The 15,514-nt window shown below is 39.0% G+C and overlaps 1 protein-coding gene across 4 annotated transcripts in view; it reads left to right on the top strand.

Annotated features, from left to right (window-relative positions):
• Positions 1–15,514, top strand: part of LOC104146892 (microtubule-associated serine/threonine-protein kinase 4) — a 397,004-nt gene that overhangs the window by 203,639 nt on the left and 177,851 nt on the right. For 2 of the 4 annotated variants that reach the window (XM_068924760.1, XM_068924759.1), the window contains exon 4: positions 15,318–15,392. The exons of the other annotated variants lie outside the window; for them this stretch is intronic. In XM_068924760.1, the coding sequence (XP_068780861.1) occupies positions 15,318–15,392 (75 nt within the window). The remainder of the gene's footprint in view (positions 1–15,317; positions 15,393–15,514) is intronic. 4 annotated transcript variants of the gene reach the window in all.

The raw sequence follows: 15,514 nt of genomic DNA, 5'->3' as shown, positions 1-15,514 counted from the left end.
CTCACTCTTTAAGCTTAGAGTATTGTTCCTAGCTTCTTATCTTGTGGATTCCATCCCTCCCTCCCCCCACCACCTTCATTCAAGTCAAGCCTTGTGGTGGTCAAAAGACTGTGCTGTAGTACAGTAGCTGAAATCACCCTTGATTTTAGTTCTTAAGTTCAGCATTCCATGGTGGCATGGAGCCACTGGGATTAGTGCTGGAAAGAGTAGTTGTGCTCAGTGTCTATGATCTTGAAGAAAAGTATGCTCAGAATCTGCAGAGACTTTGGGTGCTAAACTGTTTACAGAGCACGTTTCTACAGAGCACGTTACGATTGGAATCCTTTTTGAATTTTCTTAACTTGTTGTGTATATATGGTGGACTTAGTTTCATAGGGTTATTAAGTAACTCATCTATGACACCTGGATGTCATCCGTAACCAAATTTCAGGACACTATGTCAAAACAAGGGAACAATTGCATTGGAAACTACTGAAAAATTTTTAAGCTTTACTCTCAAATGGTAGGACCGGTGTAGTTGTATACCAAAAAAGTCATCTCTGTGCAGGCACTGAAAAAGAAAAATTTCAAGTGATCAAATTTCGGCAAATGCTTATGTAACCAAAACCATGTCCTTACAGAAACTAATGGGGAGCCTTAGTTAAAAGACAGGACTGGTCGCATTATTGGTTTCTGATATCTAATATCTAGATATTGTCCTGGATTTCATTTTCAGCTCTCTGGAACATGATGACTTTCTAGACTACCTAATTTATACAATGGACTTAAGTGTATTAATACATTACTTGAAGGTAGATGTTATGCTACAATTTTCTGATAATATTTTAGGCCTAAAAAACTAGACCTTCAAGCGTGTGTGTGTTTTCATGTGTTTGGATATTCCTGAGGTGCTCTACAGATAAATGGTGCTATATCAAATACAAAAACATTTCTGAAGGTGCTTGTTAACTAAGGCACGTTCTCTTCCTGTCCCACAATGTAACTTTTTTCCCCTTGTGTGGAAGACGGGAGAAGAGAGAGGTGTAAGGATAGAGGAGACATGGTAAGATAGCATATGAGGTCTATGTTTGCATTAACATGTTTTGACCTCTTTTGATGTGGAAGGTTAAAATTCTTTTTTTGTCTTAAATTATGCCAAGGGGAGAAGGATAGCATTTCAGCTGTTCTAAAAAGCTATACATACGTTAAAAGCTGTACGTACATTAGGGAATTTAGCAGTCAGAACTTGCGTGCAGAACCTGTAAATAATCCTGATCCTTTTATGTTTTTTGAGCACAGCATTCACAAGCATAGCTGGAAAATTTAGATTGTGAGTGGAAAAATGCTTTTAGGAATCTGGTGCCCCTTGTGAACAGTTTGCTACTTCTAAATTGCTTCCATTTTTTCAAGATTTTAGTAAATGTAGAGAAGTACAAGAAATGAAGGAATAACATAAATGAAAACTTAAGAAGAGCAAACCTGTTTGTACCTGTTGTAAAAATTATGGTACTATGATTCTTTCTTGGTTCACATTTTGCTTCCTTTCCCGGTTCCTCAAGACATAATAATGTGTTTGTGTTTAAGCGTTAAAGTTTATAGTAGTTTATTTGGTGTGAGCTCAGTAGTGACCAAGTTACTAGACTATATGTATATCTCTGACTATCTGACAATGATAAATAGCAGACTTGACGTGCAGGTGTGAAACTGCGTAGCACTTTTTTATTTTATTTTATCACTTTGCCTTGAATGATTGCTCTTGTCCGTAAGCTACAGTTCAGAATTGTTCTCAGGGCAAAATGGTCAAAATCTACAGTTTTCTTGGGTTGGTTGGCCAGCAAGCTGTGTGATGTCAGAGAGGAGAAGATCCAGGTCAAAGTGTATACACATTCATCACAAAGTAGGAGTTGTTACTGCATTTGCTGACTTTGCTTTGTAGCAGTGATAAGAGCCTTAACTAGAACAAGGCTGCGCATATGAAGTCCTTGCAGCCGTCTGGATGTATTTCTCCCTAATCTTCTAGAGATGGCAATCTCTTCCTTAGTTGGAGAAACTAATGTGCCCTTTATCCTTGTGGGTCGTCTTGACAGTCTGTGGACTTGGGTATGTTGTTGCCTGTTTAAACTTACTTTCTCAAACAGTGCTGGGTTCACTTTCTTGTCTTTGCTCTTGGGACCCTTCATAGATCTGTCAGCATAGATTTCTTTTGCAAGTCTTCTAGTTTTATTTGTTTTATGCTGAGATGCTGTCTGCTCTACTGGTATTGCTGACTTCATTGTTCTGCTGTTTGGTTTTTGGGTTCTTTTGCTCACAGCAAAACCTTTTTATTGTTGAGATTCCAGCTGAGAACTTGCTTATTCTTCAACATCTATGACAAGATTGTGGAAAAACTATTCTTAGTATCTCTTTTTTTAAAAGCATTTTGGGTTTTTAAAATCGAATATATGGCAAAACAATTACTTATTTTGTATGTACATTTTATTTTTTTTTCTTCTTCACTTCCCATGTATTTGTGTTTAGGATTGCCTTTTTTAATGGCTTCTGTAGCACCTTATGCACATTGTTTAGTTGAAACAGTGTGAATGCAACATTCTGGTTAGTTTTTAGAACTGAGGCAAAAGCCATAGTAGAACGTGCTTTTACATTGCCTGTTTCCCCCTAAAGACACTATCAATTGTATTGTACGGTATTGTTTCTCTGTGACGTGGAGTCTATTCGACAGATCAATGTTAAGCTCTTCTGGTACTGAACTCAGTAAAGCAGGTTAGGCTTATAGATATATGAAGCGCGTGTTCTTGTCTTCAGGCTCTGATGAGATGCAGGGAGAAAACTCAGGCATCAGTTTAAAAATTGATGCATTTCTTCCAAGGGACTACTCTAGAAGAAGATTAATTTAAAGTACCTATTTTTCATGTGTTCTCTCTCTAGCATCACCTAGGAAATGCAGTAATTGATGAGAATCCTGTCAGGTATTCATCCTTGCCTTTTTCTCCTTCAGGATGCTGCAACGTTCTGTGTTCAAACAGCAGCTATAGTGATTATCTGTGTTCAACAGGATGTAGCCAGGGAGAAGAGGGCAGCGCCGTAACTAGCCACACTAAAAGGAGAGTATCCAGCAGACATTTAATGGATAAGTCTGCCAAGTGATTTGGGTCAACCTGTTAGTTACACATTTTTGTTATGTAAAACTTAACATCTGTGGCCGTGATTCAGAAAGGGATACAGCGAGTTACCTCAGATGAATTTTTCCCTTGCTAATAATTTTTGTTGCTGGACAGGATACACTCCTGGCCCCTGATTTCTGTTCTCTTTGGGAGATAGCTTTCAAGGGTCACAGTTTTCTTACTGTTTAAAACTGAACCTACAAATGTAGAATGGCTTTTCTTGATTCGGTTCCTGGCCTTGGCTAGATGGATTGGCTAACATAGCATAACATGAGATTCTTTGTTAAATAATTGACAATCTGTTACTCTTTTTTTTTTTTTTTTAAATTCAATGACTTGGTAGAAGTCTGTGCTATTTATTTTGCTTTGTTGTGCTGTGAGATAGCTCTTTAAAAAAGCTTTTCTGATCAGCCTGTGGAGCTTGGCACAGAGGCCTAGTTAAGTATTGCATTAAAGATCCAAATTTTAAGTCATTGGAGGTCAGCAAAAAAAGAAATAAAAACCTCATTTTACACTTGCCTGAATCTAAAGCTAGGAAAGGTGAACTATGTGTCAGAATTTGTAACTTGGTCCTGCCTCCACGCTTAGCTGTCTGTATTGCCTCCTGTCTAAAGATCTCAGTCTGTTTCACAAAAGAGTGTCATGTGAATTCATAGTATGCTGAAGTCATGGACACCAGGATGGGAAAAGATATACTAAATTGTCTCATATGTATATATTAAATGTATGCCTCTTGCATACATTTTTCTCTTACAGCTTATTGTCAGAACGTTCTGAAGTTCCAGACTTCTGAAGTGCTGCTACACAGTTGTCACGCTCAGCCTAAATTCATCTTTTCGGTTTTGTCATCAATCTGTTATATGCCTGCATGTCACCTTGAGTAATTTGGTTTTTCATACTGTTTATATCCTTCAGTGTTGGTGTGTTATCAGTGTCATTTCATTTAAGCAGACTACATATTTGCTATCTCTAGGTTTCTTTTTTATTTAAATAAATAGTATTGTGGTGGTTTTCTTTCTTCTAGCTTTGTGAAAATTTTCTGGACCAAGTCAAGTCCAAAATTGCATGTGATTTCCCTTCTTCACTGCACTTCCCAGCTGCCTGTTTCTGCATATGTAGAACTAAACTGTTTTAATGCCTTAAATTAAGATGTATGGGAAAAGGACTATTGTTTTTATAGGCAGTGGGAATCCTTTTTTATAATAGTGAAAAACTAATTACCAATCTGCAGCCATAACACTTAAAATTCAAAACTAATTAACCTTTTGTATCTGTCTAGATCCTTCTGCTTTACTCCTTCCTAGTGCCTTGTTATCATTGAAACAGGGCTAACATGCCATTATCTCCTCTGTAAATTGAGGCACAGAGAAATTAAGTGATGTATTGCTAAATTTCAAGACTGCTGGTGACCTCGGAAGCTCCTGGATGTCTCTTACCATGAATTACATAGCCTTAGAATATGCTATTTTGTTTCATAGCAGCTATAACATGATATGGAGATGTCAATTTTGTCTTCTGCTATAGTTCAAAAGCTTGGAAGAGCAAGGAGGAGGGTGGTTAGGATGAAATACCTGTAATACCTGGAATGATGACTAATCTAGTCACCAATATTTATCTCATAGAAGTAGTCGTGGAAGTGTTCAGAGATCTGTTCAGTAGGTAACTGATATTAGGAAGCTGTGTGTATGGAGAAATGTTACTGCTTGTGCACTATGTTGACTTTGAGTTGCTTCATGTATAATTAATAAAATTGTAACTGGATAATATTACATTGGTGAATTAGTCTTGCAATGATACTGCTTAAATTTTCAGTAATGTGGAGTGACAGGGTTGTATATCCATCTCAGTATTTACTGCTTCCTGTGCTACATCTTAAAGCTTTCAAGGTATCGGAGGTTGAACAGGTCCTTTGTATATGGCTGCAAAAGAGGAAAAAAAGCTAAGTGTTACTGCTGACTTAATGAAATTACTGGTAAATTCTGTAGAAATTGAAATATTAGGGTAAGTATGTAATAGAAGTTCTTATATGCTTAAAACAAATTTCAGTTTTACCGTTATACATATGATTGCAGATGTTACTTATCTGGTATTAAAATGCATCAGGACAGCTTTGTGTTACAGTTTAGTTTTTAATGGTACACTTCACAATTTTTCTGAAATTTAAAAAAAAATACAAACTTCATTAAACTTTTGTAAAGCTTTATTAAATACTGGTACAGTCACACCCTTAGGTGCATTCTAAAATATGGTGAAATTCTGAGAAATTTATTACTGAACAGCTGATCTTGCAACTGGTCTGTTTGTTCTCCTCAGAGAAGGTGATCTAGTATCACTTTACTTGGGTGTCTTGTACTGTTACTTGAGAGTATCAAGCCCCTGGGTGGGACTCATGCCTTTTGTATTTTGTGAAGCCTATCATAGTTGTTACTAGGCAGTAGCTAAATATATTGATAAAAGGGCTGTGTTTCATCTTGAAGCATACATTGTGTGTTTTTTGGAAAACTATGGATCATGGAGAAGGACTTGGGTCTGAAGTCTACACCCCTTGGACCTAAAGAGAGAGTAGACTAGCTGCGGACTCCTGCGTGTGAGATGTGGTTTCTCGTACATGTGGAAAATCTGTAAGAATAGGTAGCTTGTTTCGCATCTCTGCCTTACTATCCAATTCAGTGGGGTTATAAAAAGAGTATCGGTTGGATCTGGTCATTATTGTTCGCAGAGCTGGCAGTCCTGTTCAGGTTTTAGAGAGAGAGAGAGAGAGAGAGAGAGAGAGGAGGGGGGAAAAAAAAAAAAAAGCTAGCTGTAGTGAACTAGTTCAGCTTGTGTTTCCTAGCCTCCTCTTACCATTTATCAGATGTGCCTCTAACACACTTATATGGTAGAGGGAAAGGTCTTGAGCCTCAGGTCTGTGCTTTCAAAATAAGGCTCCAGATGCCTTACGCACCATATTATGCCACACTGTGCTGACTGCAGTACAACACTGTGACCTGCCCTATCTCTGTAACGTTGCACTCCAAGCACAGTGGGTTAGGAAATTGAGTGGAACTGCATCTTGTAGGAGAGATTATAGAGCAGGCGGTGGATCACAGTGCGTGAAAATGTTCAAGGTATGGTCTTAACAGTGACAGCAGGCCTTGGCTCTGAGCCTTTGCTGTGCTGCGGCTCTTTACTAGATGTGAACGGTGAGATACTCGGGCTGGAGCAGAGGGCATTGGAGGATGCAGAATCTGGGGCAGCAAGGCCTTAAATCTTGGGTGCAATTTTATCTCGAGGAGATAGTACAGGGCTAGGTTTGGGAAGGAGGAAGGGGATATTAAAATAAGGATTGCTTGGAATCCTTCCTCCAAGGACAACTGCAGTTGTCCTTAGTGACTGGAATCATGTTGGCCTTTACAAAGTTTTGGCCTTTACGAGGTTTTCTGATTGCTGTCTGGTTTTATCAACTGATCAATTGCAACTGGCCTATTCCTTTGAAAAGGACAGTCACTGTGAGAGGATGTCATGGTTCCACAGGATGTGCTTTGCCTGTAATAACTGTACAGTTTTTCTGAATGCCTAGCCTTCTCAGTGAGGGGCTTTTTTTCACTTTTAAATGAAAGATAGCTTTACTTCTGAGACACTGACCCTGATCCTGGTTTTTCTTTTTTTCTGTGGTTTGTCTGCCATATTAGACAGTTCTCTTGGAGCAGTATATTCAGCTGATGTTTCCGTGATGCAACTGCAGAAACAATTTTTTATCAACTGAAATACAATACTAAGAGGCGTAAGTTTATGATGCGATGAAAAAGCTGTATGCGTACAGCCTAATGCCTCTGCATACTTCAAATGCCCATCATTGAATTCTTCTATACTGAAAGAGATAGTTTCACTTTCTTCACTCTTACCTTTATTCTTTATCTCAGATTACAGCTGTGTTTTTTTGCGCTGTCCCAGCAGCTTTTATAAGTAAGTGCTCATCTCAGTTGCACCTTCTAAGGTAGCTCCATTCGTATGTTTACAAGTCCTGATGATGAACATTCATCCTTACTTGGATTTGCCTATTAGGCTTTATGCACAGTTTCATTATAAAGAGCTTTAGCCACAGTGTGACATAAGGAGTTTCCAACCCCAGTGTTCTCTTCAGTGATCCAGTGCACAACAGCTCTGGTTTATGAGTTCAGCAGAGAGGCTGACCTTGGATTGGGAATGATTCTTCTGCCCCCATGGGAGCTGTGTTTAAGCCCAGTCATTTCAGTGTTGTGGCTTACAGAGTAGAACCATAAACAATTGTACTGGTACAGCAGAGGAAGTAGCAAGTGGTGACTTCAGGGGCAGGAATGAGCTGGTGGGGGATAGGGGAAAGGAACTCCTTAATCGGGCATTACTGCTGAGGTTTACGTATTGGGGAGCCACATCCTCACTTGTTCCTTGTTCGAGCAAGGAAAAGAAGTCTTTGGTACCAAGTGAGTGGGATGTATTTACGTTTAAAAATAGATCTGAAATTTTCCATATTCTTTGCACAGAAGATAATGAAAGCTGGTAGACAAGAATTCTTGAGTTTTACTACCTGTATGGTATAGTATGAAAACTACTCTGGCTCTTCTGGAATGCAAGAGTGTATCATGTATCTGTTGAAATTAACCCTATCAAAGACAGTGTTTTATCAGTTCTACCCATCTACTTATTTTGTGCTAAGAAAATGAGCTAATATATAATAAATAATAATAAAAATTATATATTTTTATTTTATACTTATTATATTTTGTTATATATTTATATATTTTATTTTTATTATATATTTATATATATATTATATTTTATTTTAGAAAGTTTTACTGTTTTAATGTTGCTGATGTCATTGGAGGCATGGCCCACATATGCATCTTCAGGAGTTTGAAGACTCTGTCCTTTGTCATAGGAATAATCACACCAGTTTACACTTTTATGCTTGCAAAACGGTATCGGTATTGTATTGGGACTTTTACTGATGTGAACTGTATTCCTTGCAGCTCTTAAGTGCTCCTGAAATGCATTTTGAAGGGGAGGCAGGAAGGAAAAAAATTGCTAATAACAAAGAAGAATTTCCAGCTTCTGAATTTGTTACAGGATCTCATGTTACATGGGTTAATATCCTTAACAGGAGAGAAAGTAGAATCTCTGAAGACTGCCACTCTTACTAGCTGGTATCAAGAAAGAATTAAGTTGATCCTACCATGGTTTCAAGCTGTGGTAGAAAGGAGACCCCTTTTAAGCACCCATTTTCCGACTGTATTAGAGTTCATATTAAATGATGATAGTACTTTGGAAACAAATTTTCTTTTAGTGAGCACTGATGCACTATAAAGGTGATGTCTTTGATAACACTCCATTAAATTACTGGTATAACTGAGTAAAATAGCAGAAAGTAATAGGGGTAGATTACTTTCTTACATTTCCTTTGGGAGATGCTCTTGAAACCTTTAATTTTTTTTTCTTAATTTCTCAATTTCTGAATTTTACCAGAATGACCTTACATAGGTGAATTTGCTGTGTTCATGAATACCTTGAATACGTTTGTTGATTAGTTGTATGTTGAGGAGTTTCTCTTACTGTCTTATCAGATGTCAGAGAAGGGGATAAAACTTTTCTTTCTAGCTTTAATTATTTCCCCCACCTGGGAGTAGAGTATCCAGTAATGGAAGGACTAATAATGCCTTAGAAATGGTGCAAAAACTTTCCTTCGTGTTTGTTTGCCTATTTAGGTTTAGAGACAACAGGCAGAGAACTTTGATTATAACTATATCTCTGAGGATAATGCTGCTTTCCTGGATCTTGGTTCCATCCTCTAAATTATTATTACGTAGCTATGTAGCTTAGAAAAGAGGGAGAAGGTTAATAGTGGCTTTTTACCTTTTGTGGTCTTTTGCTATTTTAAAGACTTTATAAGCTCTAATTTGAGTACTGTAGCAATTGAAATACTTGTTTACCTGCTTGCAATCTATAGTCAGCATTCGGGGACGGTTCTCAGTTTGTCTCCAGACTCCAGTTTATCCTTGCTGGTCTTTACTGGCAAGGCCTTCTGCAATTTTAGCCAAATGTTTAACTTGTTAACTAACTACTTTTTCCATCATGTCAGTTCTGCTTAATTAGAGTTAGTTTCATTTGGTGAATGCGATGTAATCTTCCCACGTGTGTATAATCTCTGATCGTTTTCACTAGAGCTTTTGAGTTACGGGGCTGGCTGTACATGGTATCTGATTGTGAGCAGAAGCTCCTTTTTACTAAGGAGGGGAAAAACTACCTTCTAAAAAGCAGAGTCTTGATCGTCAGAAATATCTGCCAAGTTGAGTGAATTGTTTTGAGTATCTTCAGTTAAAAAAACCTGTGAATGTCTTTTCAGAAAGACAAGCAAGTCTATCTTATATTTGTAAAATGTTCTGATTTAATTTATTTTTTATTTTATTTTTTCAGGAGAGATTCATGGGTGTAGAATTGTGTACTGGTTCTGAAACCGAGAAAAAAAGAGAAACAATCACATGAATTTTCATCCTACCTTATTTGATTTGAAGCAGGCGCTTGACCCGTATCTTCTCCCCGCCTGATACATACTTTACGTAGCAGGCTGTGGAGTTCATGCTTGCTAGAGCAGCGAGTGGCTGTACAAATGGCGAGTCTGTGGAGGGACTGAGGCAGAATACTTAAAGCAGCTTGGGGAAGAAACTAAACTTAGGTCTTCTCTCTCCTGGGAGTGAAGCAGGTAGAGGATTTTGAACCAGTCTCCTACATCCTAGAAAAATCCCTAGCCCTTGTGTTGTGTGGAGTGTGGACAGCATTGGGTAAATGCTTTTGTCCTTTTTCTTTTCTTCTCACTGACTTCAACAGTGCTGCTGGTGTTCTGTGTTAATTAAAACTCTAGCTTCCTCTGTACATAACCTAAAAAGTGGTTTAAAAAAAAAAAGGCACAAAACCAAAAAAGAAGCTCTTCAGGGTTAATTAAGGTGCTTTGTTTGACCAGAAAGAATACTGTATTTCAAATTAGTTTTAAAACTGTTATTACAGGCAAACCCAGGATTTAAGCTGGTTTTAGGTGGTTGGTACAATTACTCTGATACTACCTTGCCTCTTTTTATGCATACATTAGTAGAAAATGCTCTCACTGAATTGCAGCAGGGGCAATGGTGTTTAGAGGTGTTTGTGTTCATCTGCCTCTCACCTGTTAGAAGCCGCATAGTTGTTAAGATTTTTATGGCATTAGAAGAATCTGAGGTCTGTTTTTCGGTGGTTTTTATTCTTTGTTCTGAAATATTTTAATAGATCAACTATAGTGTTTATTCCCTCTTCCTCGTAAACATTTAATAATCTGATTAAAGCAGCTTTGCTTTTTTAGTAGTACTTCTGTACTACTGTATGAAATTAACTCTGGCAAAAATAACCCAGGTAAATGATGATCAGTTTGGGAGTTTCATAGTGTCTTTTGAGATCTGAGAAATGAACAGATATGCTGAAGATGTCTATTATTCCTCATTCTGTGCAAGTAATATTTTAGTTCAGCAGCCAGTTCAATTTTTATTTAGCACCTAACATTACATTTAACATTAATGAGTATGTACATTGGAAGAACTGATCAAGTGGTTCAGTAGTAGGGTATTTGACTTTCAGTACTGACCATAATTTTTATGCATCTTTGCAAATATATGCAACTTCTTTTCAAATCCAGAATGTTTCTACAGAAGATGTTAATGAAGCGTTTAAATGCTGAGGGTCTGTATTTCAATTGTGCATCTGAAGTTAGCTTTAAAAAATGGGCTCCTAAGTTGAAGAAAGGAAATAGTGTTTGCTATTTAATTGCAGTGAAAAGCCTGATTTGGGAAATAACTTGATTATGTATGTAACTTGAAACTGGTCAAGTCAGCAGGTTTGTGTGCATAGTTATGCATGTGCTCAAATAGCTTGCAGGACTGTGACCATTCTCTGTAAAACTCTTTCTGGATGTGTTTATGCACGGCAAAAGGTAATAATAAATGCTATTTTGACCCCATTCTTTCTTTGGGGGCTACCTCAGAGCATTCCACAGATTGATTATAGTTGTATAAAGTTTAAATTCAGAAAGCCATTTAAATCACAGAATCACAGAATGGTTGAGGTTGGAAGGGACTTCTGGAGATCACTTAGTCCAACCCCCCTGCTCAAGCAGGGTCATCTAGAGCACGTTTCCCAGGATTGTGCCCAGACAGCTTTTGAATGTCTCCAGGGAAGGAGATTCCACAGCCTCTCTGAGGCAACCTGTTCTAGTGCTCTGTCACCCTTCCTGTAAACAAGTTTTTCCTCATGTTCAGATGGAACTTCCTGTGGTTCAGTTTCTGCCCATTGCCTCTTGTCCTGTTGCTGGGCACCACGGAGAAGAGTCTGGCCCCATCCTCTTGACACCCTCCCTTCAGATACTTACCCACATTGATCAGATCTCCCCTCAGGCTTCTCTCCTCCAGGCTGAACAGGCCCAGCTCTCTCAGCCTTTCCTCATAGGAGAGATGTTCTAGTCCCCTAGCCATCTTAGTGGCCCTTCGTTGGACTCACTCCAGGAGCTCTATGTCTCTCTTGTACTGGGGAGCCCAGAATTGGACACAGCACTCCAGGTGAGGCCTCCCCAGGGCTGAGCGGAGGGGCAGGATCACCTCCCTCGACCTGCTGGCAACACTCTGCCTCATGCACCCCAGGAGACCATTGGCCTTCTTGGCCACAAGGGCATACTGCTGGCTCATGTTTAACTTGTTGTCCACCAGCACTCCCAGGTCCTTCTCTGCAGAGCTGCTCTCCAGCTGGTGGGCCCCCAGCCTGTAGAGGTGCATGGGGTTATTCCTCCCCAGGTGCAGGACCCTGCTCTTGCCTTTGCTGAACTTCAGGAGGTTCCTCTCTGCCCATCTCTCCAGCCTGTCCAGGTCCCTCTGAATGGCAGCACAGCCTTCAGGTGTGTCGGCCACTCCCCCCACTTTAGTACCATCAGCAAACTTGCTGCGGGTGCACTCTGTGCCTTCCTCCAGGTCACTGATGAATACATTGAACAGGACTGGTCCCAGGACTGACCCCTGGGGGACGCCGCTAGCCACAGGCCTCCAACTAGACTCTGCGCCTCTGACCACAACCCTCTGAGCTCGGCCATCCAGCCAGTTCTCAATCCACCTCACTGTCCACTCATCTAGCCCACACTTCTTGAGCTTCCCTAGGAGGATGTGATGGGAGACAGTGTCCAAAGCCTTGCTGAAGTCCAGGTAGACAACATCCACTGCTCTGCCCTCATCTACCCAGCCAGTCATTCCGTCATAGAAGGCTCTCAGATTGGTCAAGCATGATTTCCCTTTGGTGAATCCATGCTGACTACTCCTGATCACCTTCTTGTCCTCCAGATGCTTAGTGAGGACCTTCAGGAGGAGCTGTTCCATCACCTTTCCAGGGATGGAGGTGAGGCTGACAGGCCTGTAGTTTCCTGGCTCCTCCTCCTTCTTGCCCTTTTTGAAGACTGGGGTGACATTGGCTTTCTTCCAGTCCTCAGGCACCTCTCCTGTTCTCCAGGACCTTTCAAAGATGATGGAGAGTGTCCTCGAATCTTGGTAAGCAGGTTAAGGATGAGGTATTTAAATGATTAATTCCCGTAGGTCTGTTGATACAAGACAGTCACATGAGGTAGTTATGCACAGTAAGAACGATTGAGGAGCACTTTATGATTTTTGCTGAAGGCACAGTAATACTTCTGGACAGACAATAAGCTTGCAGATATGATTGCAGATATGAAACAGAGCAAGTGCTCGATCACTACCTGGCGTATTCCCTTTTGTTGATTTTACATTTCCTTCCTGTTGCTCAGCAAAACCAAGAATGTTCTCATGTCTGCCTGCGCTTGTAGGAGTACACTGGCAGGAACTTCTGCTGATGGTTTCTTGAGCACATAGGAATGAATTTCTAGGTTTTGGTATCGGAAAAAGGAAAGTATTTCTTGATTGGCAGTCTTCCTTTTGGCCCTGTAAGAACGCTGGCTGGCTAGGACTTTGACTCACTACTGTCCTTGCTGCCTCTTGGCTTATTGGCTTGCAACACTCACTCCTTTCTTGTCTGCTTGATACAGCTGTTTATTCACACAGAAAAATGTATTTCCTGGAGGCAGTTTCTTGGATTCATAGTTCATTGCATCCTATAGATTTTTTTTTTTTTCCCAGAAACCTGCTTCTCTTTGCAAAGCCTCTAAGTGATAGTGATGGGCCTTTTTTCTGCTGCTGGGAGGGAATGAATGAGACCACAATCAAATTCCAACAGCATTGCTGATCAAAAAAAGCAGCTTGTTAAAGTTACTGTGTGTATGAGGGGTGTGTGTGTGTATTTAAGCTATTCATGTTCTTAAATATATATATAATGTGTTAGGTAAATGTCAAAAGTTTGGTAAATAGAGATAATGATTTGTTTATACTGAGTTTTGAAATATAGTGCAGAGGGTTCATTGGAAAGTATTTATTTTTCATAAAAGTAATATTTATGAGATTCATGAGTAAAATCTTGTTGCTTTATAGTTTCTAGAAATGACTTCATAGATGCTTAGTCTTCAATCCTATTTGTGACAATTTAGATAATCTGTTAGTGGTTCAGATATCATATTTGGTAGAATTCATATTGAAAATGAATTAGAAATTTTCTAATTTTAATAGCAAAGAGAGTAAGTACTATTGTTTTAGGTGATTAAAAAGTTGCAAAGGGTAAAAGGCTGTTTTGTTGATAGTATGTATTTAGGGTGTCAAGAAGTAAAGATACATGGAACAGGTTTCCAGAAAAGCTGCCCAACCTAATATGTTAATCTGGGCTAATTTTTAGACGTTATTAGAGCACCTCTTCGGTATGGCTTTCATATGATCAACCAGATTCTTCAGGCAAACAGAATAGTATCATGACAATGATTTCAGTAAAGGGAAAAACGTGAGTGTGAAGGAAAGAAGCAAAATGACTTAAATAGCCTCATCTGCTGGAAGCCTGAGGGGTAGGAAGCAGCATGAGCAATAAAAATCTATAGTATTTTTCCTTTTATTATAGCAAAATGATATGCAAATATTTAGTATTTCCCTTGCAGAATTTCAGATTTATAGCACAGTTGTATAAAATACCTGTTTTTGCACAAAGTTAGTTTGTTTCTAGTTTCAATTTCTATTTTGTACATAGGCAGGTTGAGCATGTGTGGGTTTTTTTTTTTTTTTTTTTTTTTTTTTTGGCTGTGCCATTGAAAGGCAAGCAGTTCCATTCCTGTAGAAAAAGGCTGGGATCCCTGGTCGAGAGCATGTTTGATACCAATTTTGACCATGGAAAGGGAACCACAAGAAATAGCAAGAATAGGCAACCAAATGGTACGCTGTTTGAAGTCCAGGAAGCAGGCCTCCTTTTGCAGCTTTAGCAAACTCAAGTAGTTTTAAGACTGGACACGGTGGGGTACCATCTTAAATGACTCGGCACAAGTAATGGTGGCTGTTGTGCTTATATTTTTTTCCAGTGGAATGCTCTTTCAAATTCTTTTTTTTATAAGAGAAAATGCATATCCTTTCACAGGTGTGAACCTGCTAATTCTTACATTTTCTTAGGAAAATATATTAATCTCTGCTATACATAAATCTGAAAAACATAATGTAGTTGATTGTCTTTTGAAGCCCTGAATGATGAATGTGAATCTAAAAGTCATATTTTATTAGAGTAGATGCTGATCTTTCTGGGTTAGAGTACAGGTCCGATTGGGTTACATGACTAGTGTGGGTTTTTTTTTTCTTTTCCCTCCCTGTGCAACTTCTGAAATTGATACCAAAATATCAGATAATCTAAATACTTGGGGAATGACAAGGTGAATCTTTGTAAATAAACTTCAATGTATGCATCTAGAAATAAAGTAGGCATGTGTCTTTATATATCTATATATATGTGTTTATAGTAGTATCATTAAATGCATATGAATAATATATATATATATATAAACACCTCATGAGGTTACTAGTAAAATTATTTCATTTTCTCTCTGATACTTGTATGATGAAATTATTGAAATTGATTTCATAAAGCTCTTGCAAAGTTAGTGAATATACAGTTCAGTTAAACACTCTCCCTCTCCCTTCTCCAACATCCTCCATTCCATCCCCTCCACAATCCATTTTCTTCCCTTTCCTCTGTTCTTCTCCTTCCCTTTTCTCCATTCACTGTCAGGAAGGGGCGCCTCAGAAGAGTCATTTCAGCTCAGCACGTCACCGTCAGAGACTAGTGGAACCGGCGGCTACAAAAGTGAGTGCCTTTACTGAAGGACCATTTGAAAATGTTGTGCCAGCAGAATATTTATTGCTAAAGAGCAGCTCTGCTGTGTGCTTGGTAGGAGACTTTTATTATTACTCACCTGCAAGTGATGC

The sequence above is a fragment of the Struthio camelus genome, chromosome W (genome assembly GCF_040807025.1).
Source record: "Struthio camelus isolate bStrCam1 chromosome W, bStrCam1.hap1, whole genome shotgun sequence".
Taxonomy (NCBI): Eukaryota; Metazoa; Chordata; class Aves; order Struthioniformes; family Struthionidae; genus Struthio; species Struthio camelus.
Note: the sequence above shows the minus strand (reverse complement) of the source record. Positions and strands in the feature narration are given on the sequence as shown.